The sequence below is a fragment of the Macrotis lagotis genome, chromosome 7 (assembly GCF_037893015.1).
Source record: "Macrotis lagotis isolate mMagLag1 chromosome 7, bilby.v1.9.chrom.fasta, whole genome shotgun sequence".
In the NCBI taxonomy this organism is placed as follows: Eukaryota; Metazoa; Chordata; class Mammalia; order Peramelemorphia; family Peramelidae; genus Macrotis; species Macrotis lagotis.
The window spans coordinates 893,617-920,540 of record NC_133664.1 but is presented as its reverse complement, the minus strand read 5'-3'; the positions used below and the strand labels follow the sequence as shown (position 1 = coordinate 920,540).

General features: G+C 46.0%; 1 protein-coding gene across 1 annotated transcript in view; it reads left to right on the top strand.

The window, feature by feature from the left end:
- The first annotated feature begins 843 nt into the window (after window positions 1-843).
- Window positions 844-26,924, top strand: part of SLC25A13 (solute carrier family 25 member 13) — an 82,554-nt gene continuing 56,473 nt past the window's right edge. The window contains exons 1-2 of the mRNA XM_074195359.1: window positions 844-910; window positions 13,156-13,209. Coding sequence (XP_074051460.1) covers window positions 896-910; window positions 13,156-13,209 — 69 coding nt within the window. The 5' untranslated portion in view covers window positions 844-895. The remainder of the gene's footprint in view (window positions 911-13,155; window positions 13,210-26,924) is intronic.

The following is a 26,924-nucleotide window of genomic DNA, read 5'->3' as shown; positions in this document are numbered from 1 at the left end:
GCCTCGGGGAGGGGAGGGGCCTCGGAGGGGAGGAGCCTCGGAGGGGAGGGGCCTAGGAGGGGAGGGGCCTCGGAGAGGAGCCTCGGAGGGGAGGGGCCTCGGAGGGGAGGAGCCTCGGGGAGGGGCCACAGAGGGGAGGAGCCTCGGAGGGGAGGGGCCCTGGGGGAGGGGCCTCGGAGGGGAGGGGCCTCGGGGAGGGGCCACGGAGGGGAGGAGCCTCGGAGGGGAGGGGCCTCTCGGGGAGGGGAGGGGCCTCGGGGGAGGGGCCTCGGGGAGGAGCCTCGGAGGGGAGGGGCCTCGGGGAGGAGCCTCGGAAGGGAGGGGCCTCGGAGGGGAGGGGCCTCGGGGAGGAGCCTCGGAGGGGAGGGGCCTCGGAGGGGAGGAGCCTCGGAGGGGAGGGGCCTAGGAGGGGAGGGGCCTCGGGGAGGGGCCACAGAGGGGAGGAGCCTCGGAGGGGAGGGGCCCTGGGGGAGGGGCCTCGGAGGGGAGGGGCCTCGGGGAGGGGCCACGGAGGGGAGGAGCCTCGGAGGGGAGGGGCCTCGGGGAGGGGAGGGGCCTCGGGGAGGAGCCTCGGAGGGGAGGGGCCTCGGAGGGGAGGAGCCTCGGAGGGGAGGGGCCTCGGAGGTGTCCGGCTCCGCCCAGGCCCTCCTCTGGGAGCACTCTTGCCCCGCCCCCGGTGTCACGTGCCCGAGACGCCCCGCCCCCGACTCACGTGATCGGCCCCGCCCCCGAACCGGAGAGCGGAGGGTCACGCGCCTGAGGGGCCGGCCAATGAACACTGGCATCTCTCCCCGGCCCCGCCCCTCCGGTCACGTGGCCCCGGCAGTGACGGGGTGTGCGCGCGCCCGCCGCCGAGAACGCGCCGGGCGCCCGCCCAGAGCCCATTCCGCGGAGCATGGCGGCCGCCAAGGTGAGCCGGGGGTCGGGGGTGCACGTGGGGCGCGTCCGCGGGGGGCGAGGATCCCCCCGCCCGGAGACGCAGCGGCGGGGCCGGGGGCAGCCACGGGCACTGATTAAGCGCCTGCTGTGTGCCAGGCTCCCGGCCCCCGGGGGCGCCCGGGGAAGGGGCGGAGGGGCAGCTCCTGAAACCTGGAATGTCCCCCCACATCGGGGCTCTGGCCCTTGCCGGGGCAGGTGAGAGGATGCGTGGGGGGTCCGTGGGGGGCTCGGCCACACCGACTTGAGATCAACCTTGAGGCGCCCCAAGGCCCTGGCAGAAAGCAGAGCAGAAGGACCATGAAACACAGGTGGCTGCTGGGATGCCAAAGGGCCCAGAGCCCCCACCCCACCTGGCGCTGGCACCGGCCCTCAGGCCTGGATTGCCGTGGGGGTGCAGTTCTGCCCATGCCCCCGCCGCCACACCGCCCTTCAACAGCAGCGAAGAGGGTGAGGGCGCACTGAATCCCTCCCGCCCCTGGTGCAGGGGGAACATTGAAATACCCCCCCACACACACACACACACAGGCGCCTTGCACCTTCAACCCCAAGATCCAGATCAGGAAAGAGCAGGCAGGAATGAGGCCCAGGACCAGAACCAGGCAAAGAATTTTAGGCCTGGGGAGGAGAGGGAGCGCTTTGATTTAGCCAACTCTGAAGGGCCTAAAAGGTGGGTCTAAAGGGATGAGGACAGAGAAGAGTCTTGGGGCCATAGCATGGCTCCATTCTGAAGGTTGCATGCTAAGAGGCCTTCCAGGGAGCATCTGTAGGGAAAAGATCCTGCCAAGTGGGGATGGGTGGGGAAAGCTGATTCTGGTCAGCCTGGGACAGGGGTGAGCACTGCTGTAAGGATCAGGGTCAACCTTTTGGCCTTAGAGAGGACTGGAGCATGTGAGACCCTTTAAGAGGCAGGATTGGAGGCAGGATTGGTATGATAGAAAGGTACCTGGGCTTGAGGACCATCCTCCTGTGGGCTGGGCTGCCTTGGCATTGATGAATCAAATAGCACCAAGCTATTGACCATTGGGTTAGGGTAACTAACTATTGCTTTTCTGCTCTGAGGTCCCATCGGTATCCTTCAGTAAGTGGGGAGTTCAGCAGAAAGAGAAGGGACCAAGGCTGCTTGAGTGGCTGGAGGAGGACCCACGGGCCAGGCCGGGGGGGGGGGGGTTCAGTCTTAGACAAACACAAGAGGATTTTTTTGCTATTCTGAGAGACCAGGGGGTTGAATCATGTGAATTTGAGGCCATGTGATTTGGAAACTTCAGGCCTAGTGTTCCCTACCTAAGAAAACAGCAGCTGAAGAACTTGGATGGTAGAGGCAGTTGGGTCAGATGGGGGTAGAGATGGGGCTGCAAAGCTAATTTAGGAACTGTGAACTTCCAGCTTTTAGAGGGGGGCCATCTTGGACCACTCCTCTGAAAGGTGGTGGAGGGCCAGCTGAGTCAGGATTTCTGTGAATTGGGAACCTGGAGGACTAGGATTGTTGGTTATGAGCCAGCCAGACCCTTGGAAGCCATGTGGTGTTGGGGATGAAGAAGATCAACAGCTGAGGACAAAGGAGGATGGACTTTTGTTCCTATTTACACAGGCTGTCTGTGCATGGTAGAGATCGAAAATCTGACAGTCATCCTTTTGTAGTCCTTGGCAGTGATTTTTCGTCTTGTTGACAATATTTGGAGAGGGGGCGGGAAAGTCCAGGTTATGGTCCCAAGTCTGCCATCTGACATGATCTGTTCCTTCCTTCACATGGTTTGTTGTGTGGAAGCTCTGGGACATCCTCTGGGAGGCTTTGCAGAATTCCGGCACAAGGTCATCTTTCTAGACTGGACTACTAAGCAAACATGTGTTACATGCTTACGGTCTACCAGCCAGGGCTTTGTCATGTGTTATTTAGAGCAGCAGAGCCAGGGTGTTGAAGAGTCATAGGACCTTTCACATTCTTCAAACTGGATAATGTTTATTGTGGGTCTATCATACTCTAACTTGCTGGGCCATACTTGTGCCCTTGAGGGATTTCCTTTTAGATTGTCTCTCTAATGGGAGCTGTCCAAATGCTAAGAGAAGCCAACCCTTCCTCTTTTGCCCCCCCATCACCTGCTGCCACTCTCTTTGAAGTCCAAGGCCATCCAAATGACCAGAGGGTTCAAAAAATGAAACTTCTTAAAGATAGTCCAGTTAACTGTAGTCTTGTTGGGGGGAGTTATTTGCAGTACCCTCTCCCACCCCCCACCAACCCTTCTCAAATGATTCCTGGTCTCCCTTCATGCTAGATAGTATCTGCCCTCTGTTCATTATTCCTGGTCTCTTCCACTTTTTTCTGATTTGCATGTTGTGCCACTCCCCCATAGACTGAAACTCCTTGAGGCAAAAAGGAATGTTTTTGCCTCTCTTTTGTGGTTCTATGAGAGATCCCTACCCACTAGGGAAAAACCCATACCAGGAAGGACTTTCCTAGATCAAAGGAGCTCCAGACTATTCTCAGGGGGCCATGGCTCTCTGCTTTTTGCATTGGCCTCCTCCTTATCTTCTGTGATATCCCTTATCCCCTGCCTGGGATGCTTTGCCTTGCATCTTCCCCTGCCCCCCCCCCCCATCTCCTGGAATCACTGACTTCCTCCCCAGTTGGGGCTCTTCCCTGATTCCCAGCTGCTCCCCCCCCATTTACTTTTTTTCTGTAAAACTTCAATTGGTATTTAATGAGGGATATGTAAATAAGGAGTGTAGCTCAAAGAGCCAAGAAGAGCTAATGAAGTATGTGAGAATGAGGGCCAGTAGTTCACAAACTAGCTAGGGTAGGGATTTGTTATTTTGTTGATTGGGGCTTCCATCTGCATTCAGATACCTTCAGTTCCTTCTCTGGCCAGGTACAGCAGTCTTCATCCAAAGTCTTTCAGTTGACTTGAGTCACTGTATCCCTGAGAAAAGCCCAGTCTGATCCTCCAACTCTTGGTTGTTACTTTGTATACTGTGCCTTTCACTTTGTAGCACTCAGGGGAGTCTTAACCCTATTTGCTTTTTATGCACATGTGTGTGTGTGTGTGTGTGTTTGTCTGGCATGTCTCAGTGTAGGTGTGTGCTGCCTGCCCATTGATAACTCAGTGTAGGAACCTGTAAGCATCCCCAAAATGAAGCACTCTGGAACAATGCCTGCATTAGAGGGAGAGCTTTGTCTAGGGCTCCTGGCTTGAGGGAGTTGGGCAGATCTTTGGTACTTGGGTAAAGGACTGGGGCTTTGGAGAGCCACCGCCTCCTTCCTTCTCTTCATCTGAAGACTGCCTTCGTCCTCCTTTTCTCTTTGTGTGATCACACCTTTGAAATGTTGATGATTGATGTGCTAATGATAGGAACAGCCTGGATGTTTGAAGGTTGTGTGTCTGTCTGTCTGGAACTAGTAAAACTCAGAGGCCTCCCCCTCCTCTCCAAGCTGCTAGTGCTCCCCTCCAGCAGTTAGTAAGTATCAAGGATCTGAGACCAAATGTGAACTCTGGTTCTCCTGAGTCCAGGACTGGTGTTCTATCCACTGCACACCTAGCTGTCCCCAACACCTTGTTTTAACTGGGGAGGGGATATCTATGTTGGCAACCCCCTGGTCAGTAGAAGCTCCATGATGACAAGACTAAAATCACCCAGTGCTCGTAATCTCACAGGAGCTTGAGAAATGCTTAAGTTTTGGAAATCAGATCTACCTCCCTAGAGGTAAGAACAATAATCAGATCACTCTGTATATGGGGTCCATCTCCAGGGACTTCCCCTTGCTTCAGCCCGTGACCTCCCTCCTCACCCCAAATCCTCCTGTCCCACTCGGCTTCCTTCCAGGTTCTCTCTGACCCTAGGTCCCACTTGGACTTCCTTCTAAGGGGCTTCACTTTCCTGTCTTCCTTGACTGAATGGGGTTAGCTTGCTGGCCAACACCTTGGAGTCCCAATGGTTTATGAAAGGATTATGATTCCCTTCTGATCGAAAGGCATGGGGGAGCCTCCTGGACCTGTGAGAGGCAGAGTAGTGTTCCCATTTTACAGAGGAGAGTCCAAGAGACTTGGGCCCCCAGCCACATACCTTTCATGTCGAGGACAAAGTCCGAACCTGGGCCTTCCCAAGGTCTATGGAATCCTTAGAGAAGTCCCATTGGAGACTGGATAGAAAATGGATTTTTCTTTGGGGATCTTGGCTAGCACTGTTACTGCCTTATCCCTCACTGCTTCTTTGGGGGATCTTGAGATGTGCAATAATACTTTTATATTAGTCATTTTGGGGGTGGGTGGGGATGGAGAGACAATTGGAATTAAGCAACTTTACTTCCCAGGTCACCCAATTAATGTTTGACATCAAATTTGAACTCAGGGCCTCCTGACACAGATTTCCTATCCACTGCATCATCCTCTCCTCTCAGCTCTAGTTGCTGGATTATGACTCCCTGCCAGGGCCTGGTTTCACTCTTCCCTCCCTGCAACTTATGGGTAGGTCTGCTGCCCAGGGTTTCTTGGGTTGACCCTCCCTGTCCTGGGGCTCCATCTAAATACTATTGTATCTTCTCAGGGTCCTGACCCCCATGCCTGACCCCAGGAGGCTGGTGCAGGATCTGCCCCCCTCTAGTCTTTCTCTCCCATCCCCAACTCCAATCCATCTTCCATTCATCCAGGTCTGATCATGCCACCCTCAGGTCTGAGCCTCTACCAAGGCCCTTTAGAACCTAGATCCCTCCTGCCTTTCCTATTCTTTGACTTCTTATTTGCCCCCCACCCTACCCCCCCCCCCCCCCACTGTGACTCAGACTGGCCTTTCTCTGCCTCCATCACTGACCCTGGCTTCCTTTTAAGTCTCTTAGGAAGCCCTCAATTACGTGGTAGTTATCTGTCTGGAACTTGGTTAATACCTATTTGCTTGTTGTCTTCTCATTTGATTGTAAGCTCCTTGAGGGTAGGGAGTGGCATCTGGTGCTTAATAAATGTTTATTATTTGATTTGCTCCTCTGGGCTGAGTTTACTGATGGGGGTAACTATTCCTGCTATCTCTTGTGGACATGACTTTGGGAGGATCTGTGTTCTCTGGCTGCTCTGGAACTAAAAAAATTTTACATTTAAAAAATAAAACTTTATTTTAAAATATGAAAAAAACCAGCCAACTGACTCTGCTGAGGTGAAGGGAAGGGCCATTGGCACTGCCTCCGCATCTCTTCAGGAGCAGAACAGATGTCTAAGGTCAGAGATGGGAAGTAGCCCAGGCAGACATTTGAAGATGCAAGCTAGGAAGGGAGTGGACAGTTTGGGTTAGTCCATGGACACACCATTTCAGGTTTTGGGGTGCTTTTTCTGTGACCCTGGTGATAAATGCTATAGAACTGGTGACCTTCAAATCCACTGAGAGGGATTAAGTATCAGGTGGGATTTGGGGACTTGTGACCAGAAAGGGCTTCGTGAGCCTGCCCTTCCTGGAAGGACCAGCAGCCAGGAGTGGGTGGAACCTGATTAAGCGAAATGGCTTTGACAATTGGTCTTTGGAAAGAAAGATCCCCTTTACAAATGTGAAGTTGGGATCTTTGAGGCTGGAATATGGGAGTGTTAAGTTCTAGGGGAGCTCTTGGGCTGCTCCAGGCTTCAAGGTTCCCAGGATTTCAAGAAATTTCACTCTGCCCCAGCACAGGGTTTAGGAAGCATCTGACCTACCAGATTCCTCCTGGGGAAGTTTCCAAATGAGTGACCCACCTCTGACATCCCTTTGGAATAATAACTCCTTCAGCTGAACCCTTATTCCTTTATGAAAATCATCTCCCATGCCCCAGTAAAAAGCAGCCAACCACTGGCCAGGAGGTTGAGAGTATGGGCAAGTCTAGCACTGCTCTGCCTCACCCAACCTTGGCTCCCAGGCCAGGGCATCCAGAACAGCTAACCCAAGTATGGCCCTTATTGACAAAAGCAAGCTTTTCCAGGACTAGCAGAGGGTTGCTGAGATATCTAGAGTGCCGGGCCTGATCTGACTTGTTTCCTGAGTTCAAATCCTGGCCCTTAAATTTTCTAACTGGGTGACTCTGGACAAGTCACTGTCTCCTGTTTGCCTCAATTTCCTTATCTGTAAAATGAGCTGAAGAAGAAATGACAAACCCCTTCAGAGTATCTGTCAAGAAAGCCTCCAGTGGGGTCATGAAGAGTCACATAACACAGACATATGGTAAATGTGTACTCCTTTCTTCCTCTCTGTTGCCTAAAGAGGGTTTAGATTTGTTGTATTTGGTCCCTGATGATTATCCAGAGGCATATTTAGACTTGATGTCTCAGCAGTTTCAGGGGGAGAGGGACGGAGGGTGTTATTGAGCTGTGGTATGTTCAGGATGGTGGGAACTCAATTCTAATGAGGTGGCTTGGGATGTCTGACCCCAGGATGGAGTGGAAAGCAGTGACTCTTGGTAGGGTTTTAACTTTTGCCTTTGTCAGCTGATTTTATTCTCTTTCACTTCTGAGATCCTTCTCCCCAACTGACTAAACAAGAAACCATCAAATTAATTCTGGAGTCTTTCCTGGGTCTGCCATCTTTGTATTTGAATGTGTCCCATCATCCTCCATCATCTGAACCCTGGGGAGGGCCCTGGACAGTCCAACCACATCCCTCCCTCACCAACCTCTCTCCAACCCCTGACTCAGTTTCTGGGTTACCTTGTCAGTGGTTGCCATATCCCTATCCTTTTAGATTTGCCTCTGCTGCTGTTAGGCTTCCCTTGAGCCCACCACCCATATGATGCCCCTTTCAGAAGTGCCTGTCCCACACTCATGTGTTGACTTGGTGGAGGAGCAGATTCTTTTTTCTCCCAATTGTCACCCATGTCCAGATTCATTCAATTGCTCTAATTCCTAAGATCCATATATATCACTGCATTCCTGGTTGACTTTCTCTCCTTCCCCCTCCAATCCTCAAATAGGAAGACTTGGACATAAATACTCCCTTCAACACCTACTCTTCCCAAGTCCCCAGTTTCCTTAGTTCCTGTGACTTCCTCTTCCCTACTCCTCCCAGCTACAGGAAGGGATGTTCATCCTCTTTTTCGAACTTGGGTATTCTTTCCTGTATTATCCAGACCTCTTATCTGATCAGTCTCTTTTTTTTAAAGATGGTTTTTATGATGACTTGATTTTACTTTACCTACATTCCTCCTATCTCTTGCCCTTTTCCTCAGAGAGCCATCCTAGAAAAAAGGTTTTTTTTTAACTTTTTTAAAATTCTGTTTTGAATTTTACAATTTTTCTCCCAATCTCATTTCCTTCCCTGACCCCCTATAGAAGGCAGTCTGATAGTCTTTACATTGTTTCCATGGTATATATTGATCAAAATTGAATATGTTGAGAGAGAAATTATATCCTTAAGGAAAAAATAAAGTATAAGAGATAGCAAAATTACATAATAAGATAACTTTTTAAAAAAATTTTAAGGTAATAGTCCTTGGTCTTTTTCAAAATCCACAATTCTTTCTCTGGATACAGATGGTTTTCTCCATAGCAGACAGCCCCAAATTGTGCCTGATTGTGGCACTGAAGAAGGTTGATCATCACCCCCATGTTGCTGTTAGGGTGCACAATGTTTTTCTGGTCCTGCTCATCTCACTCAGCATCAGTTCATGCAAATCTTTCCAGGCTTCTCTGAATTCCCATCCCTCCTGGTTCCTAATAGAACACTAGTGTTCCATAACTTACATATACCACATTCACTTACTTTCTACCACAAACAAGGCTGCTATGAATATTTTTGTACAAGTGATGTTTTTTTACCCTCTTTTTCATGATCCCTTCCAGGGAACAAGGTATTTTTAAAAGAGGGAGGAGAGAGAAAGAATTCAGATCAACATAGAGATCAACTTTATCCAAACCTGTGTAGGTGAAACCCCCCTCTGCAAAAAAGGGTCAAGGGATCTATTTTGCATCTAGGCCTTTGCTAACATAAAAATGGCACCCTTAGTGTTTTCCTGGCTGTAGAGATTTCTCTCTGACATTGAGCCCCTTGTAATACTCAGCCCAGGAATCTGAGTCAAAGGTTTAGCCCATTTATCCACTTTGCTCTTGTGATTCCAAATGGCTTTCCAGAATGGGTGTATTGATTCTCAGGCTCCACTAACAGTGCACTGATGTGTCTCATTTCTCATTAGCCTTCCAAATTTAACTAGTTTTCACACTTGGGTCAATTTTGCCAGTTTGCTGGGTATGAGGTAAAGCCTCAGAATTAGTTTTTTATTTCCCTTTCTCTCCTTAATGATTTGGAGCTTTCTTTGATGTGATGTTTATTAAGTTAGTGAGTATCCTTGAGTCCTAGGTTTTTGTCAGTCTGTCTCTTGACTCATGATCCCTCACCCTATGTTCCATCCTCCCTTTGTCCTTCACCTCCTTTACCCTTCAGTTCTTTGCCAGGCCATCACCTCTGCGCTGACTGCACTGTGATGATGTTTCATTCTTTTTTTAAAAAGATTTTATTTATTTTGAGTTTTACAATTCCCCCCCATTCTTGCTTCCCCCAACCCCCACAGAAGTCATTCTGTTAGTCTTTACATTGTTTCCATGTTATACATTGATCTCAGTTGAATGTGATGACAGAGAAATCATATCCTTAAGGAAGAAAAATAAAGTATGAGATAGTAAAATTACATAATATAACACTGATGATGTTTCATTCTTGAAGAAGACTATGACATCAAGGGAGGCAATGTCATGACAAGCAAATAAATTAAATTTGAGGGAAGGGGGCCTGGGCAAAGTCACCAGCCTCACTTCCTTCTCTGGTCATCTGGTGCATTGGGTAGATATGAATCAGGACTACCAGGCAAATCAAGGTTAAGTGACTTGTCCAAGGTCACATAGCTAGTAAATTGTCAAGTGTCTGAGGCCTGATTTGAACTGTGGTGCTCTTTCCATTGCTTAGAAGATTCCTGGATTCTGAGGTAACCTTTGTTTCTTCCATTGAAAAGTAAACTATTTATTGGAATGTAGCTTTTTTTATTATTTTAATGTAGTCCCTTTTCTATGTTTCTATTGGGTTTTTCATTTGCATTTCAAGATTTCTAGTTTGTAGTTTCAAAATCTTCTATTTCATTAAAAGTGCTTCCCCAGTTGGTTTAAACTTTTTTTTAATGAAGTTACTTTGATGTCTTTATCATTTTTCCTTTTGAAGTGTAGTTTTTCAAGATCTGCTTCTCCTGAGTGTTTGTGCCAGTGACCTTCCAAGGTTAGAACTCTTTTCTGTCTCCTCAGCACTTTCATTTTGTTCTGTGTTTTCTTTTGTCATGGAATCTTTGGTTTCCATTTAGTGAGCCTTTCATTTAAATAAGGTTTTGGGTCTCTTGTCTTAAGTTGCTGCTTCTTCTTCAGCTCTCCTTTTGAATTCTTTCCTCTTTCCCAGGGGTTCTTAACTTTTCGTATGCCTTGGTCTCCTTTTCTGGTCAGCTACTGAAACTATGGACCTTTTTTCAGCATCATATTCTTAAATTCATAAAGCACACCACAGAGGCTTACAAAGGAAACCTGTTGTATTGAAATGCAGCTGTCAAAATTGGGGGAAAAAAAAGTGCTGAGCCTCCGATTAAGAACCCCTGCTTCAGAGCTCTCATTTCATTTATTGTATCACTTTTCCCTCTTCCTTTTTCCTCAGAATTCCAGTAGACCTTCTTTCTGTCCAAGCTGTATTTTCCTTGGAAGATTTGTTTCTAGGGTCAGTGTCTTGCATTGAAGGGTTTTTCCAGCCTTCCTTCCTTAACTGGGTCCTTGGGTCAGAGCCAGCATCTGGGGAGCTCCGGAAGGACTGACTAGGATTCATCTGGTCTTCTTGTAGCCTTCTGGGTTGTGACCTGTGGGCCATCTTCCTGGTGCTCAGTACAGGGCTTGGGGCCTAGAAGATGCCTAAGGAATGCTTGGTGTTGACTTGACTGGACAGTCTGGTTCAGAAACTTGCTCTGTATTTTCTCTGTGGCTTTCATTGTTTATCCTGGCTGGGGCAGCTATCAAGTCATCCAGCATTGATTTGACCCTTAGAGAGTGTGCCAGATGCTGTGGAGCACAAAGGCAGAGTGACAATCCCTGCCCTCCAGGAGGAATGCCACCAACTTCCAAGAGGGAAGGGTTGCAGTGTGGGAAGCCAGAGCACCATCTCCTGCCTCCCACCTCCCATATTTTTTCAGATGCATCTTAGAGTGGTTCTCTATTTGAGTGATTGTATTGGAGTAGTGAATGATTCATTAAACTGTTTAGAGGGGTCATGGTTCCAGAGCCCAAATCAAAAAGATAACCACTAAAGCTTGGCAGAAGATAAAAGTCAGAGGCCCCAAAGACAAGCCAGAGGCACAAGTGGAACCCAAGTCAGCAATTGGAGGTTGAGTTGGTAGGAAATCCAGGAATAGGTACTAGTGATGTATCTCCAGAAAGACCCTGGGGGTCAGTCTTTGAAATAGCCCATAAACCAGTTTTTTATTACTAAAGGCCACCCTCCTGATGCTCTGCTGCCTTCCCTTAGTGTTTTGCTTTTGCTGACTTGGTGCAGACTTTTCTCGGGGGACTGGGGTGAGTGGAGCAATGTGTTTCCTTGGAGATTGGCTTGGTCTTCCCATCCTCAACCCTTTCCAGGCCATTTTTTAAAAAAAAGAACTGTTGAATTGAAAATGAATTAGATTTAGAGATCCTGCTTCAGAGTTAGGAACATCTAGTGTAGTCAAGTCCTACCTCTGATTATCCAGGCTGTGGCTGGACAAATACCCTTGCAGCTTCCTAAGACCTCAAATTTCAGAGTAGTTAGTGATTTTCTTTGGGAGAAAGAATTTTCTTACTGGGACTCCTCCCCTACCCCTTCCCCATCAAAAAAAAAGTTCAGATTAGCTTATTTGCTTGCCATTCCAGATCTGTCATATCTGCTACTTGAACCACCTAAATTTTGGGTTAAATATGATTTGATAATTATTTCACCCTGAAACTAGATGGTGGCTCAGGGGTGACTCAGAGTCAGGATTAAGAAGCTGCTGTGTAGTGTGATGGAGTTGTTCCCCACTTCCCAGGGTCGTTGTGAGGAACTGATGTGACAAGAATGGGAAAGCACTTTGTAAAATGAAAGGTGCTTCATGGATTCCTGGTCTCTTTATCAGATCATTGGTAGCTGTAGCCTTGGGAACTGCCAGGGGAGGGAGGAGAGCAAACATTCTTTCCTGGGGTTCTGGACCCAGCTCTCTTCTTAGTGTCCTTCCCTCTGGATCTGGGCTAGGTGTCCTGCACAATGTCCAAAGCCACAAACCCCTCCTAATTCTTTCAGGACATGGCAGAGTCTGACATGTGCCCCCTCTGACTGTGATATCAGGTTGTTGGCCTCATCTCTGAGCTTCAAGGTTCCTCCCCTGACAAATGGAGGTGATAATAGGAAGACTGGTCCTGCTCCCCTCATCAGTTTTTCATGTGAATACAGTGACAGCTAGCCCTGGACTTTGGTTCTTATTTGTGGGAGAATGTTTTCTGATCTGAGTAGCTTGAGCCTCCATGTCTGTGTAAAGCTAGGGACTCAAGTAGTCTGACCTGCTCCAGGAGACCATGCATTGGGTCTGAAATCACAAGTTCCACAACTCCCTTAACTGTCAATTGAGGGGACTCTAAAACCAAAGTCCTGGAGGGGCCTGGAATCCTGGCTTGCCCAGCTAAGAGTCTTTAGTATCGGGGGACCATAGACCTTGAAGGTTTTGGAGGCAAACTGCCTTCAGGAGACTATCGTCTTAGCCTGAAGGCTATTGACCTCAGCAAAAAGACAAATTCTTCAGCAGCCTTGCACCTCCCACTTATATGCTGTGCTCTCCAGGAAATTGGGTTGAATCCAGACTGAGACTCACTCCCAGAGTGGAGCTAGGGACCCCAAGGTTCCCCCAAAACTTTCAGGATGGACCAGGTCAAAACTTTCCATAATAATAAGTTGTTTTAATTTTGAATACGTGGTATATCTAACTCATACTCACAAAAGCTCATGAAAGTTCTCAGATAATTTTAAGGGTTGGGGGGGGGCGGCTCAAAAAGTATGAGAGTGCCTGGTTTAGGTTTTCACATACTGCGACCATGCTGGAAACTTCATTCTCTTCTTAGCCCTGAACGATCTGCTGTACAATGAGGGGTTAGGTTCTACCCTATGAGAATGGGATCCCTTGGTTTTTAACTTATATTTTGCTTCTTTCTGCCTTTCTGCTTTTGATTGATTATAACATAAATATCTTTATGTTTATAGGTGACTTTAACTAAGAGGGCGGATCCATCCAACCTGAAAACAATATTTTTAAAGGTCAGTATGAAAGAAATGCATTGACTCAGCATTCCTTTTCTCACTGGTATATTTAAACACTTAGTCAGTCATGAAAGCTAAGAAATCTCTGGTCCATATTTTCATCTGTTGGGAGCAAGGAGGGACATCGTTTTCTCATTGCAGCCTGAGTTTAGACTTTTATTTCTGTGTTGCAGATAATTAATGCAACATAAGAGGAGTTCTGACTGGAGTCCCTGGCCTGGCAGCCAATTGTACTAGCAGGCCAGAATTTCCCCCTTATCCCTTCTCTCCAGGACAGAACTCCCTTCATACTGTCAGGAGCATGACTGCACAGGCCTGGGGACTTGGTTTATCTGAACCTTTCCTTTTGTATTTTTGCTTTTTGCTTTTTTTCCTTGGGAAAGTCAACTGCTTTGGGCTTTGCTGTTAATTGCTAGAGACCTTGAGTACAGAATCTACCAACGAGCTTTGTAAGGAGGACTAGGATGCACATTGTGGTCCGCATACCTGTGTACTAACAGTATCCACAAGATCCTGAGGGTCTGAGATCCCAAAGGCTATCCCCTTGGGAAAACTTGAATATATCATCCCAGAGAAACTCTGACCTGATGACTTGGTTATGGTTCTTTGGAAGTAAATTTGCCCTCATGGTGTTACCTGAAGCTTAGGGTAGGCCAGGTGTCTAATGGGTGGCAAGTAGCTTTAAGGATTATGAAGCTATTCTCCTCTTGAAGGTGGAGGGGTGGAGAGAGAATTGGGGAAGATTTGGGTGAAGAATTGTTCTGGGAGAAGGAGAAGGTGATGGAAGCCAACTCTCTGGCTACCTGGTGGGTCTTGGATGAGGGCAGTGTGGTAGCAGACACATTCTAGATTTTCATCTTTCAGTGGGTGGGAAAGTGATTCTGGCTGAAGGGAAGGAAGACTTTAGAGTAGGTGTGTCCAACCTGATGCTGCAACTCATTGGTGACGTGGATTGTTGCACTGTGGTCATGAAGGGGAGCAGATTCTGTTTGTTGAGCAATGGGGCCCAGAAGAGCTAAAAGTTTGTACTGTGAACTTGTCCCCTGAGCAGGAAAGTGGACAGAGTGAAAACAAATGTTAATTTTCCCCAGGAAGGAGAGGCAGGACCCCTTGGCCACAGTGTCTCTGAAGGGAAAGCAGCACTGCCAAAACCTGATTCGAATGAAAGGGGAGGGGAGAACGTCTGGGAAGTACTACCACACAAGGGGGAGGAGGACTAGACTGGGAGTCAGGGGATATGAGTTCCAGTTCTGTCTCTGCCCTCTGACCTGTATGACTCTGGACAAGTCACTTCACTTCTGACTCTTGGCTCTTCATCTATCAAATGAGGGCCGAGCTGGACTACATGTTCCCTGAGTTCCCTCCAGGTCTAGAATTATCATCCTAAGCATGTCCCCTCTACTCAGAATTCCTCAGTCAGCTAAGTTTTTTTTTTTTAGTTCATCATTTTATTTTAAGCTGTGCCATTTTTTTCCTAATTACATGTAAAGACAATTTGTAGCAATCAGTTTTCTTAAATTTTGCAAAGCAATGGGGGAAGTTAAGTGATTTGTCCAAGGTCACACAACTTAGGTCCTGCGAACTCCGAGGCTGGTGCTCTATCCTCTGCACCACCTAGCTGCCCCGGGAGCGTTCATTTTTTAAAAACTTTTGAGTTCCAAGTTATCTTCGTCCCAGGTTAGTAAGAAATTTGGTATAAGTTGTGTATGGGGGTGGCGAGGTGGCATAGTGGATAAAGCACCGGTCTTGGAGTCAGGAGTACCTGGGTTCAAATCTGGTCTCAGACACTTAATAATGACCTAGCTGTGTGGCCTTGGGCAAGCCACTTAACCCCATTTGCCTTGCAAAAACCTAAAAAAAAAAATAAGTTGTGTATGTACAATCATTTCAAATATTTCCATATTAGTCATGTTGTGGAAGAAGAAGCAAGCCAAAAGAAAAGAACCACGAAAAAAAGAAAGTGAACATAGTAAGTTTTGCTCTGCATTCAGATGCCTTCAGTTCTCTCTGGAGGGGGATGGTATTTTCCATCATGAGTCATTTGTCCTGACTCACTGTAGTGCTGACAAGAGCTGAGCATTGTTCCATTGTTGTCGTTCCTATGTACGGTGCTCTCCTGGTTGTGCTCACTGCATTCAGCATCAGTTCAGGTCAGTTCTTCCAGACTTTTCTGAAATCTGCCCATTCATCATTTCTTCCAACCCAGTAGAATTCTATTCCATCCATAGACTACACAAAGATCTGCCACAAGTATTTTTGTACATTTTGTCCTTTTCCTTTTTTTTGGACACACACCTAGTAGTAGTAGTATTATTGGATCAAAACTGGACCAGTCTACACACCTCCAGCAACAAGGCATCAGTACTGGCTTAGATTTTAAGAAGCATAGAGACAAGGAGCCAAGAGGAGCTAACTGAGAATGAATACAGAAAGAGGGACATGATCCTAGAGGCAAAACCTTACCCAGAATCTGACATCAGAGCAGAGAGAACTTTACCATATCCACCTTTCTTCTTTCTGTTAACTTTTGTCTTTTTTCTTACCAAAGAAAATGATCTTCACATGACCAAAGCACATCAGCAAAGTGATGGCTAGCAAGTTCCTGGCCAGACCCTCCAGCTTCTCCTCCAGATGCTTGGCAGATATGAAGGCAGACAAGTTGGTCTGGGTGCTGGTCTAAGGAACAGCCCCTGTGGAGGCTACCAGGCAGAGACACGAGGGCTAGGAAAGAGGCAGGGAGCTGAGAGCACAGGGACTATTTGGGGTTTTAATCCAATTAATTTGAACCTTCTCTTGTGTGTAGACTTTTTTCTTAGCTCCCCTTCCTCCATAACTTCTTCCTTTCCATGCCACCAACAATGCTCTCTTTTAGGTGAACACATATATTCAGTAGAACAGAGCAACCATCATCATGTCTGGGGAAAAAGTATGCTTTCTGTCTGCAAAGTAGTAAACAGGATTCATCCTCAGTCTTCTGAAGTCACCTCTGGGTATCACAGTGATTAAAATTCTAATCTGAAATCTGGCAGTGTTGTTTTGCTTTCCTATGTGGTAGTTGCTGTATAAATGATTCTGCTGGTTTACCCACGCTTCTTTGAAGCTGTCATTTTCATTATTTCTTATTGCACAATAGTATTCCATTACACTCATAAACCATAATTTTTTCAGCCATTTTCCAAGTGATGGGCACTTAATTGGTTTCCAGGTCGATGCAATGCTAAAAGTTCTGCTATAAATATTTTTTACATATGGTTTCTCTCCTGCATTTATGCAGTTTTCTTCAGCAGATGTCTTCACAGTCATGGAATTGTCTTAAAATTGGAAGATGCTGCTTTATTTGTTTGCTGATCACAAAGAATAAAGGCAAAAGGAGCATTTGACTCCTCGCTGAAGGTGGCCTTGAAGTATCTCTTTAAACTCTCCCTTCTAAATGTTAAAAGTACACAGTCCCTGGAGGATAGCTTCAGTCACCTAAATGACTTGGTTCATTGGTCTGTTGATGATTAATATAACTGTGAGACAGGAGATGAGTACTTTCCTAAGATGCTTCCCACTGCCAAGTGAATATTCCAAATACAACAAGGTCTCCTAAATGGGGAGGCCTTAGGATGATCTGGGGGGGCGAGTGTGATTGTGCTGACTCTCCATCCCCAGATCAGCTTAGAGAGGTTCATGACTCAAAGAAATCACTGCCTCTACAGTCAGGGGAATTGAGCAGAAAAGGAACATACAGAGTTTTGGTTGTTGTTGTTTTGTTAAGTCTATGAACAGGTTTGATAGATCCCCTACGCAGTTTTTGGGAGGAGAATGCAGACCAGAATTTCATGAACTAATACTTCGAATCAACCTCATATAAACCAATCTCATAGTGTCTAAGAACCCAAGTGTTGCTGCAGTAGACACCAAGGGTTGTAGAAACTTTCCCAGTCAGACCAGGAGAAGAGATATGAGGACTCTTCCTCTGCCCTTATACCCCACAGTTCTAAGAATGTTGGTGCCAACAATGAGACAGTTTAAGGGCTTCAAATTCAATAACAACTATTGGGTTTTATTTATGATATGATGACTACTTTAGAAAATCCTAGAGGATCATCAAAGAAGCTAAGTGAGACAGTTGCTTCTGTAAGGTAGTAAGCGTACGCAGCGACCCTGAAAATTAGCACTATAACTATTTTACTCTAGCAGAATCAAGGAGAAAACTAGGAAATGCTTAAGATTTTGTTGTAAGCAACAAAGACTGACTCATATAAAGAGATAGTTAGTATCTGTGGCTGAACTATATCAAGATAGTGTAAAAATAGCAGTGTCACCTACATTACTATACGGGTATAGTAGTTTACACAGCTTGTCCCCATATTGCCTTCTGGAGGGTTTCCCTGGCTTCCCAGTCCCAGTCAAAATGAACCTTTGACAGAAATCCTTTCTTCACTCCACTAAGAACCCAGTGCCTTCCTCCAGTTCTGTTGGCTTATTCCAGTTACCCTGCATGCACGTTGTAACAACAAGCTGTAGACTTCTGTATCTCAGATTATATGGTCAGTCAGTAATTAATTGAAACCATTTGATGCTGGTTTAAAAAAAATGAAATGTAGATGAATGAAAAGACTAAACAGAAAGAATCATAATTCAGTAACGCTGAGATCAATAGACATGAAAATCTACATTTATTTGGGGAATGGTTATATTGGGACTCTGGCAATTTCAAAACAAGTTATCAATAAAATTTATATAAAAAGTCTTGGACTGAATAAAGGTATCTGTTCAGTTAAAAACTGATTATAGCTTATATCATGATATTTATGGCTGCACTCACAGTGGTTGAGAAATTTCATAAATGATTTGATTCAGTCTTCAATTTGAGTTAGTGAAGCTTAGTGAAAGATGTACTGTGGATTAGGAGTAAGAATCAAGAATTCTAAAGTGAGTCAGTATGGCTGCCTCACACTGCTATTTCATTAATACTTGGAGGAGAGAAGCAAAGAGGCAACAGTTTGTCAAGCACCTGATAAAAGTAAATCAGTGGGGCGGCTAGGTGGATAAAGCACCGGCCTTGGAGTCAGGAGTACCTGGGTTCAAATCCAGTCTCAGACACTTAATAATTACCTAGCTGTGTGGTCTTGGGTAAGCCACTTAACCCCATTTGCCTTGCAAAAACCTAAAAAAAAAGTACATCAGCCATATTTTAATGAACCCCCAAAATCTGATTTCCAGTGGGAAGGTCACTTCTGAATCAACTGTCTCTCCTTATAGTTAGAGCACTTACCTCTTATAGCAAAGGTCTTCTTCCATGGTTGATGTATATCCATGAGCTACAGTGTCCAAAGAAAGGAAAAGTTGAGTCCCCCAAAAGGCAATGAAGAAACGCATTATGGGTTTTGTAGATTTGGGAATCATCAGCCCAAAGATCATGGAATGGGGACTGAAGAGGTCATCTAGGGAAGAAGAGGTACCAGGCTAGATCATTGGGAAACACTGGCAGTTTGTGAGCTAGAGGATGATTCATCCAAGAAAACAGGAGTGGAAGGGAGGGCTGGGAGAATGAAGAGAGCCAAGAACAAATGCATGAAAGAGAAGCATCAACAGTTGCAGATAGATCAAAAAGGATGAAGGTGAAGAAAAGGCCATTTAATGGTTCATGTTGAATGTTGAGGTCAGAAGTCAGATTGCAGTAAAGACGGGAAGTAGAAGCATTGATTGTAGAGACAGTATTCTTAGTTTAGCTGTGAAAGGAAGAGAGATACAAGACAATAGTGGCTGTTAGGTAGGAGGGGAGCAACCAGTAGACAGGGAGATATTGAGGACTAATGAGAGAGAAAGTCTGGAGAGGAGAGGATGGGATGAAGTGAAATCTTTTGTGTATGAACAGAAATGACTTTATTTTGGCAAGGAAAAGGGTGAAGTGGAAGAGGGGAGAAGAGGGAGCTCTCTACCAATGGCTTACTTGTTAGTAATGAATGATACAAGGTCTTTAACTGAGAGCATGCCTGGAGACAAGCCAAGGAAAGCTCAAAGAGGGATGGAAAAGTTTGGGAAGTGTGCTATAGTGATTGGGATAGTGAATCAAGAAGGTGAAAAAATGTTGTCTTGCTGCAGCAATAGAGATGAGGACACACAGATTTGTAGTGAACAGAATTTGACTTTGACCTTTGTTCAAGCAACTCATAATTAGGAGTGAAGGCAGTGAATGATGAGAAGTACCCAGGTTGTGATTTGACAAGGTAAAAATGGGAGGATTGGAGAGGAAGTCAGATGAAGTCTTTGGCTCTTTCTTATCTGAGTTGACTTGCAACCCCAGGTAAAGATTCAGATAAATGACTAGTGTTGGGACCATTTTGGTGAGTAAATGAAGGAAGGAAAAGCACAGAGTTGTGCCAGGCACTTCTAAGCCATGGGGATATCATTTTGAGAGATAGCAGCAGTGCCTGTCTTCAAAGGGAGCTCTCATTATAATAGGGGAGATGGTAACAGCCAGGAAAGGAATTTGTCCCAGGGCTTGTGAGTTGTCCCAGGGTCCCTTACAGGGTATTGAGCCAAGTGCTATTTCTAGACTGAGGGCATAGTTTGACCTGCTTTATTGAATGTCTACTAATTAGCCAATGGGATCCTAGTCACCCATTTTGGAGAGGGAAGGGAGCTGCAGAGGAAACATAAGCAGATATGTGCCTCCTAAAGGTTGTGAGATTCAGTCATACTGGAGAATTGAAGGAGTCTGTATAGGTAACAACATGATAAATAAGGAAGTATATGGATTCTCTCTGTGGGCAGCTAGGTCCTCCAGATGCTCCTTTGGGGTAAGTGATTCCTCAGACATGATTGAGCCTCCATCCATCACCTCTCAACAGCTTGAGTAGATTCAGTCACTCATGGGACAGCCAATGCAAATGGTCATATTGTGTCCAGAGTGGACCTGGATTGCCTTTGGGCAAATCTTCTCCCAGAAACAGATTGCTCTTTTTTCTGCCACTGTTCTATTGGCATTATGGATGAGATACATAACACAGAACCCAGGAAGTGAGAGCATCTTGAGTAATGTGGCAAAGGGCATTCAGTATCTGTTAGAAAGCTTCTCCCAAGCTGTTGGGAACTTGTATATGGGAGGGTGCAGTATGTGGATGGATTATGCTTTGTGTTTTTAGAAGGAATGTCTAGACCAAGAGTCCAGCTTCATTTGAGTGTCTCTGCTACAGTGTGTGATTGACAGGATAGCACTTGCTATAGCTTGTTGAAGTAAGGAGAGAAAAGTGTGGCCTGTAGAGTTGAGGAAGGCAGCCAAGAAAGCCAGGACTAATCCCAGGAATGAGACTCTGGCCCCTGTCCAGGTCAGCCCACATGGGAAATTCTGGAGTCTACATTTCCAAAACAGAGGTGGAAAGGTTCAGTGTAAGACAGTGTTTGGAAGGAAATAGAATTAGTCTTCTTCCCATTGTCCCCAGACTGCAGAGCTAGCAATAAGTGGTGGTGGCATAGAATGGGCTATTTCTCTCAAGAGATCTCTAAAATACCCCTGGGTATTGGAATTGTCTCTCCCTAAGCTTTCAGTAAACCAGGTTCTTCCATCCATGGGTGTACCCTGTTTTTGCAGCAGTGTTATTCATGATTTCCTACTTCAGTTGAACTCTTAGCTTAGTACAAATTCACTTGACAAGGAGACCAAGGACAGAGGCAGGCTCACCTTGTGGTGGCAACATTAGGTACATGGGAGGGACTAATGCCATGAATTCTATGAAGTATTCATTGAAGAAGGCACAATTGAAATGAATCTCAAAGATTGAGACTGTAGCATTGCTTAAGCTCCTACTGAGTGATGAGCCCAAATGGTTTACCATCCTTGCTTTCCAGGGCAAGGATAAATCCCTTCAGAGGGATCTGGTCTCTAGCTGATGGGGGTGTTTGCTGCAATGCCAACCCTTTTGGCCTCCCCAGAGTTCAACCAGGAAAGGTCTGCCCAGCTTCACCCTGGCCCTTGCCATGGTGTTCAGCCTGCTCAGATGTTCCCTAATCCTCTCCAGTGCTTTCTTTGAGGTCCTCTAGTGTGACTACTGACTGCAAGATGGTTGTGTAAGAGTTCACCACCTACTAACAAATGACTATCAGCTCTGAGGAGGCAGGAGCTGTTTTGATTCCCAGCTCAGTCTTTTCCTCCATTCTGTCAACCCCATCCCAACACTCTTAGATGCATGGGAAATCTGGGCAATCTACATCTGGACAGGTCAAACTCCTTTCATTTGTTTTAGTTCTCATCCACTGAAGCATTTGGGACTTAGTATGAGTCAGCAATGTTGACCCCAAACAAGAGCCTCTGCAGGATCTCTCAATCCATAGGGAATCCCTCTGATGCCTCTGTTGTGTTGGTGAGCCCCTCTGCTTCCCAGCTGAACGTGGCATCTGTTTATCATAGGGTCACTTGGTATGTGTGTCAGAGACACCTTGGTGAAGAGCCATAAGATGGCATTTTGTTCTGCCAAGTTGAATGTTTTTGGGATCAATGAGAGCTTGTCTTCTCTGATTTTTGACTGTGAGGTGATGAGGCTGTGGTTCATTGTGTGGTATTGTATGGTAACAAACTTCTTTTCTGCTAAAGCACCCATTGACAATGCTCTCAGTTCACATGGAGATGATCCTCATGAAGACTTTGTCTAGCTAAGTAATTGTTGATGTTTTCTCAGGCACTGTCTTTGGAAATTGATATTGGGGGGGGGGATTGATATTAGCATGTGCCCCCCCCCCCAACTTTGATGGCCTACTTTAATTACTCATTGTGAAGAGGAGATGACCCTGGGCTCTTGGAGGCTGTGCCAGTAGAGTATAAACTCTTGCAAGTTTTGGCCCAGGGAAATAGACTGAGTCAGCTTTACAAAGGCCACCTATTCTGGGGGGGGGGGTCACTTTGTAAAGAAATGTTCATTGCCGCTCTCATTCATGAAATGGATCTTGACACCATTCCTGTGCAATTCCTTTTGATGACAGAAGCAGAGTGGTGGGGAAAGGGAGATGGGAGCTAACATCATACTGTTTTTAGACTTCAGCAAACTTTAATTTGACTCTTGGTCTTGTTTATGTGAGGTTTTTGTCATGTGACTTCATGGACATGCTCCTGGAGGAGTTGAATCCTATCACTCTTAACTTTGTTAATAGAAATGAAAGGGGGGGGGCGCAGAGCCAAAGGTGTCTGAGAAAAGCTAGGAACTTCCCGAAGCTCTCCTGGGCTTCTCTCAAAAACAACATTAATCAAGTCTCTAAATGGATTCTGGAACAATAGAACTCATAAAAAGACAGATTGGAGCATTTTTCCAACTTAATTTAACTTGCAAGGATGTCAGGAAAGGTCTGTCTCACTTGGGTGGAGAGGGAGCAGGGACTAGTGCAGATAGGGGACAGAAGAGTCCCTCAGCCTCAGCAAAGTTCTGCATTCAAGGTTCCCTGGTCCTGACTCAGCAGACCAGGGATAAGGGCGCCAACACCAGCACAGACAGCAGATTGAGAGTCCTAGACTTCCTGTGCGGCCGGTGCGATCAGGCCTTAGCAAAACAAGCTGCTAGCATTGGAGGCCATGGAAAGTCTGGGAACAGGCCTCTCCTTCAACACAAGAAGTTTGGAACAGTGCCCCTGTGGCCCAGGAGCAGAGTTCAAACTAAGTTAAAAAAAAGTCAGAGAAATGTCCTGCCCATAGAGAACTACTTTGGCGATAAGGAAGATCACAGCACCATTTCAGAACATGATGAAAAAGGACTACATGTGAAGCCCCAGAGAAGAATGTGATTGGGTCTTCCAGGCCAAAAAGACCTCTTGGAAGAACTTAAAAAAATCAAATAGAAAAATTGAGAAAAGAAGTACAAGAGAAATTCAACAGTTTAGAAAAGGAAACACAAAAATTGACTGAAGAAAACAACTCCTGAGGGCAGCTAGTAGGCTCAGTGAATAGAGCATGGGTCCTGAAATCAGGAGGACCTGAGTTCAAATTTGACCTTAGTCACTTGATACTTACTAGCACTTTGACCTTGGGCAAGTCACTTAATCCCACTGCCCCACAAAAAGCAAAAACAAAAAAAAAGCCAACTCCTTTAAAAATAAAATTGGCCAATTGAAATAGGAGATATAAAAACTATCTGAAGAAAAAAAATTCCTAATAAACTAGGAATGAAGAGAGGAGGAGGAGGAGGAGGAGGATAATGATGTTTTGTCCTTCCTTCTTAAAGAAGACCATGACATCAGGGAGGAGATGCTATGACAAGCATATGAACTAGATTTGAGTGAAGATGCTATGATAAGTCACCAGCCTTACTTTCTCCTCCAGAATCTTCTGGATCCAGTGGCTAGATATGATTCAGGGTGACTAGAGATGGCCCTGGATGTGGGGCAATCAGGATTAAGTTACTTGCACAGGGTCACACAGCCAGTAATTGTCAAGTGCTGGAGGTGGTATTTGAACTCCCATCCTCCTGACTCCAAGGCCCATGCTCTAAATCCTGGGCCAACTAGCTACCAATGAATGAAGAGAGGAACAGGAAGGACAAATCCCTTGGGATTCCTTCCGGAAGCAGAGTTGGTGTCTGGGAAATGGGTCTTTCCATATGCCCAAAGCTACCATAAAGACTCTCTCATGGCATATTGGATCTCATGTGGTGCCATACTAGTGATTGTAAAAGGGTCATGGGAAAATTGGGAGCTTTGTTGTTAAGTCCTTTTTCAGTCCTGTCTGATTCTGTGATCCCTGTGTAGGGTTTTCTTGCCAAGATGCTCATTTTACCAATTGCCATTGCCAATAGGGTTAAGTGTTGTGCCCAGCGTCACATAGACAGTGTCAGAGGCCAGGCTTGAACTCAGGAAGGTGAACCTTCTTACCTCCAGGCCTGGTGCTCATTGCCTTCTGAGAAGCCAAGACTGAAATGGAGGGAGGGTTGGTGTATGATCCGTTTGCAGATGATTATGCCCTCAGTGCAGCCTCTGGAGTTGAGATGTAGAAAAGTAGGGATCGATTCTCTACTGCTTGGGCTCATTTTGACCTAACAGTGAACACCAAGAAAACCCAGGGACTCCATCAGCTAGCATCACACCACCCATATGTAGAACTATTGATTATGGTTCAAATGATTATGGTTCAAAGAAGTTGTGAGCACTGTGTACAAGCTCACTTACCTTGATAGTGTCCTTAGAAGGTTCACACTGGCAATGAGGTTGACACTCTCATTGTAGAGCTGGCTCAGTGTCTGGGAGGCTCTGAAAGAAAGTGTAGGAGAGAAGAGTAGACTGTCCACCAGACATAAGGGTCTACAGAGCTGTTGTACTGACCTCCTTGCTGTATACCTGTGAAACCTGGATGGTCTACCAGTGCCAAGTCAGGAAACTGAATTGCTTCCATTTAAATTGTTTTAGGAAGATTCTGAAGATCTCCTGGCAGGAGAAGATGCCAGGCACTGAGGTCCTTTCTCAAGCTAAACAGCCAAACTTTCAAATGTTACTAGAGTGAGTGCAACTATGATGGGCTGGCCATGTTGTTAGAATACCGAAGATAATACTGCCTAAAAAGACTTTTATGGGACAAGCACTCACAGCAGGGTCAGAAAAAACAATGCAATATAAGGACACTCTCAAGATCTCTCTGAAGAACTTTGAAGTTGATTGTGCAGCATTGGAGACTCTGACCCAGGACTGCCCAGTTTGGTGTGCCTTCATCAGAGGGAGCTGTGCTCTGGGAGCAAGGCAGAATTGTGAGATGTCAAAATCTAGGATCATCTCCTTCCCAAGTGGTCAGGTGACCTATTTGAGCCCAGCCTTTTTAGAATTTTCTGAGCTCATTGAGCTGAACAGCCATAGCCCAGACACACTGACTTCAATCTTTAACATAGTGATGTCATTTTGATCCTTCTTGAGGTCCAAACTGAGGATGAAATAAAGGGCATATATTGCCCAAGTACAACAACCACCCTCTGATGCTTGGCAACTGAAATGGGTTGGGAAGGAGCAAGATGGAAGATTCAGGAAGAAGACCAAAAACCGGTGCACTGTCCAGAAGCCTGTCTGTGCGTCTCTAGCCCAAGGCAGAATGAGCAGGAGTCCTCTCTGATGCAGTTAGTCTGCAAACTATCAGATGAGCTACAACAAAAACTTATAATAATAGAGTGGTGGAGGAAAAAAAAGAACAATTAAGAAATTAAACACTGAAAATCAGAATTAGGAAATTGGTTGCAGATCCCAACACTGACTAAAGAACTTAAGAAAGTGTTAACATTTGACTTACCCACCAAAAACAACTCTGGTTTAGAAAATAAACTTGTCATTTGTCAAATTAAGAGAAATCTCATCCTATGGAGACAGAAACAAGAGATGGTAAAACCAGACTACAGAAAATTTGGGAAAATATCCTGCTAAACAAAGTCATTCCCAAGGGCATTTAGGGTTGCAAACTGAACTACAAGAAGAAGAATGGAAAATAGGCAAACAAAAGTATGTGGACAACCTTGCAATCCCTCCATGTGATCTCCCCAGGCTTCCCTTGTAGGGGGAACTTAGAGAAGATGGAGAGATGACACAGAAGGGAGCAGAGACTGGAAAAGAAGCTGTTTAGGTCAGTCATGTCTCAAGGAGGTGGGACCAATTGATAATCTATCCATATAGGATGCTGCTTTGAGTAGCTCTGACAACCAGGAGAATGGATGAGTCAGGAGAGGACATGTGTAGGGGAGGATGAACTGCACCTTAGAGGAAACTGGGGATTCAGGGATGTGGAAGTCACTCCAATCATGAGGAACCACCTGTGCTAAGCTACAGAGATGGGGACAGACTGTCACCTGAGAGCCTGGATTCAGGGCTTGTGAAACCTTTTAAAGCCAAGAGAGCAGTTGAGTAGTTCAGCCTTCTATCCCAGAAGTTTACTGAGCAGTAGGGGTGTGATGCAGCCCCTTCACTTTAGGCAGGAAGACCTGCTGCAATACTTGAACTGGGGGGTGGGCTCAGTGTAGGGGATGGCTGTGTGAGTGGAAAGCAAGGGACAGATGGATGAAGGAAGTGAGGAGGCAATTGTCTCCACAGAAATGGTGGTGAAAAGAAGGGGGGTTGGGGGCTAAGGTGACCAGTTCTAGTTCCATAATGAAGGAAGACTAATCAGTCAGTCACCCTCATTTATTAAACATTTTCTGTGCCAGATAAAGTGTTGAGCAGTGGAGACAAAGTGATAAGTAAAAGCCAGCCTTACCCTCTAGAGGCTCATGGATCAAACAGGGCCCCTCATTGAGCTGGTGGATGGATGACAGTCTTTGAGGGAGAGGTGCTTTCCCTGGAGGAGGGAGGGGACAGGGAAGGACTTTCTCCAGGTGGAGGTGGGATTGGAATGGGAGCTGGAAGGAATCCAGGAACTAAGAAGTTGAACATTGCAGGTCCTGGGAAAGAGTCAGGGAAAGTCTGCAGATAGGAATGCCCGTCAGATATGGGTGTGGGCATGAGCAGAAGGAAATGGAGATGATTCACATGATTGAGGAAAGAGAAGCAAAGAGATTCGTAACTGCTCTGGTTCCGTCTGGGTTGAGGAAGACTCTTCTAGGTTTTTAAGTCAGGAAGTGATTTTGTCATTCGTGCTCATAAGGGTGCATCCACTCCCACACGGTACCTGTCCACAGTCTGGTTAGAATCCTTAGCAAGTTCAGGTGGGAGACCTTTGCATCTGTTTTCCTTCTTGGTTTCCTTTTTCTTTTTCCTTCTCACCCAAAATAAAGAGG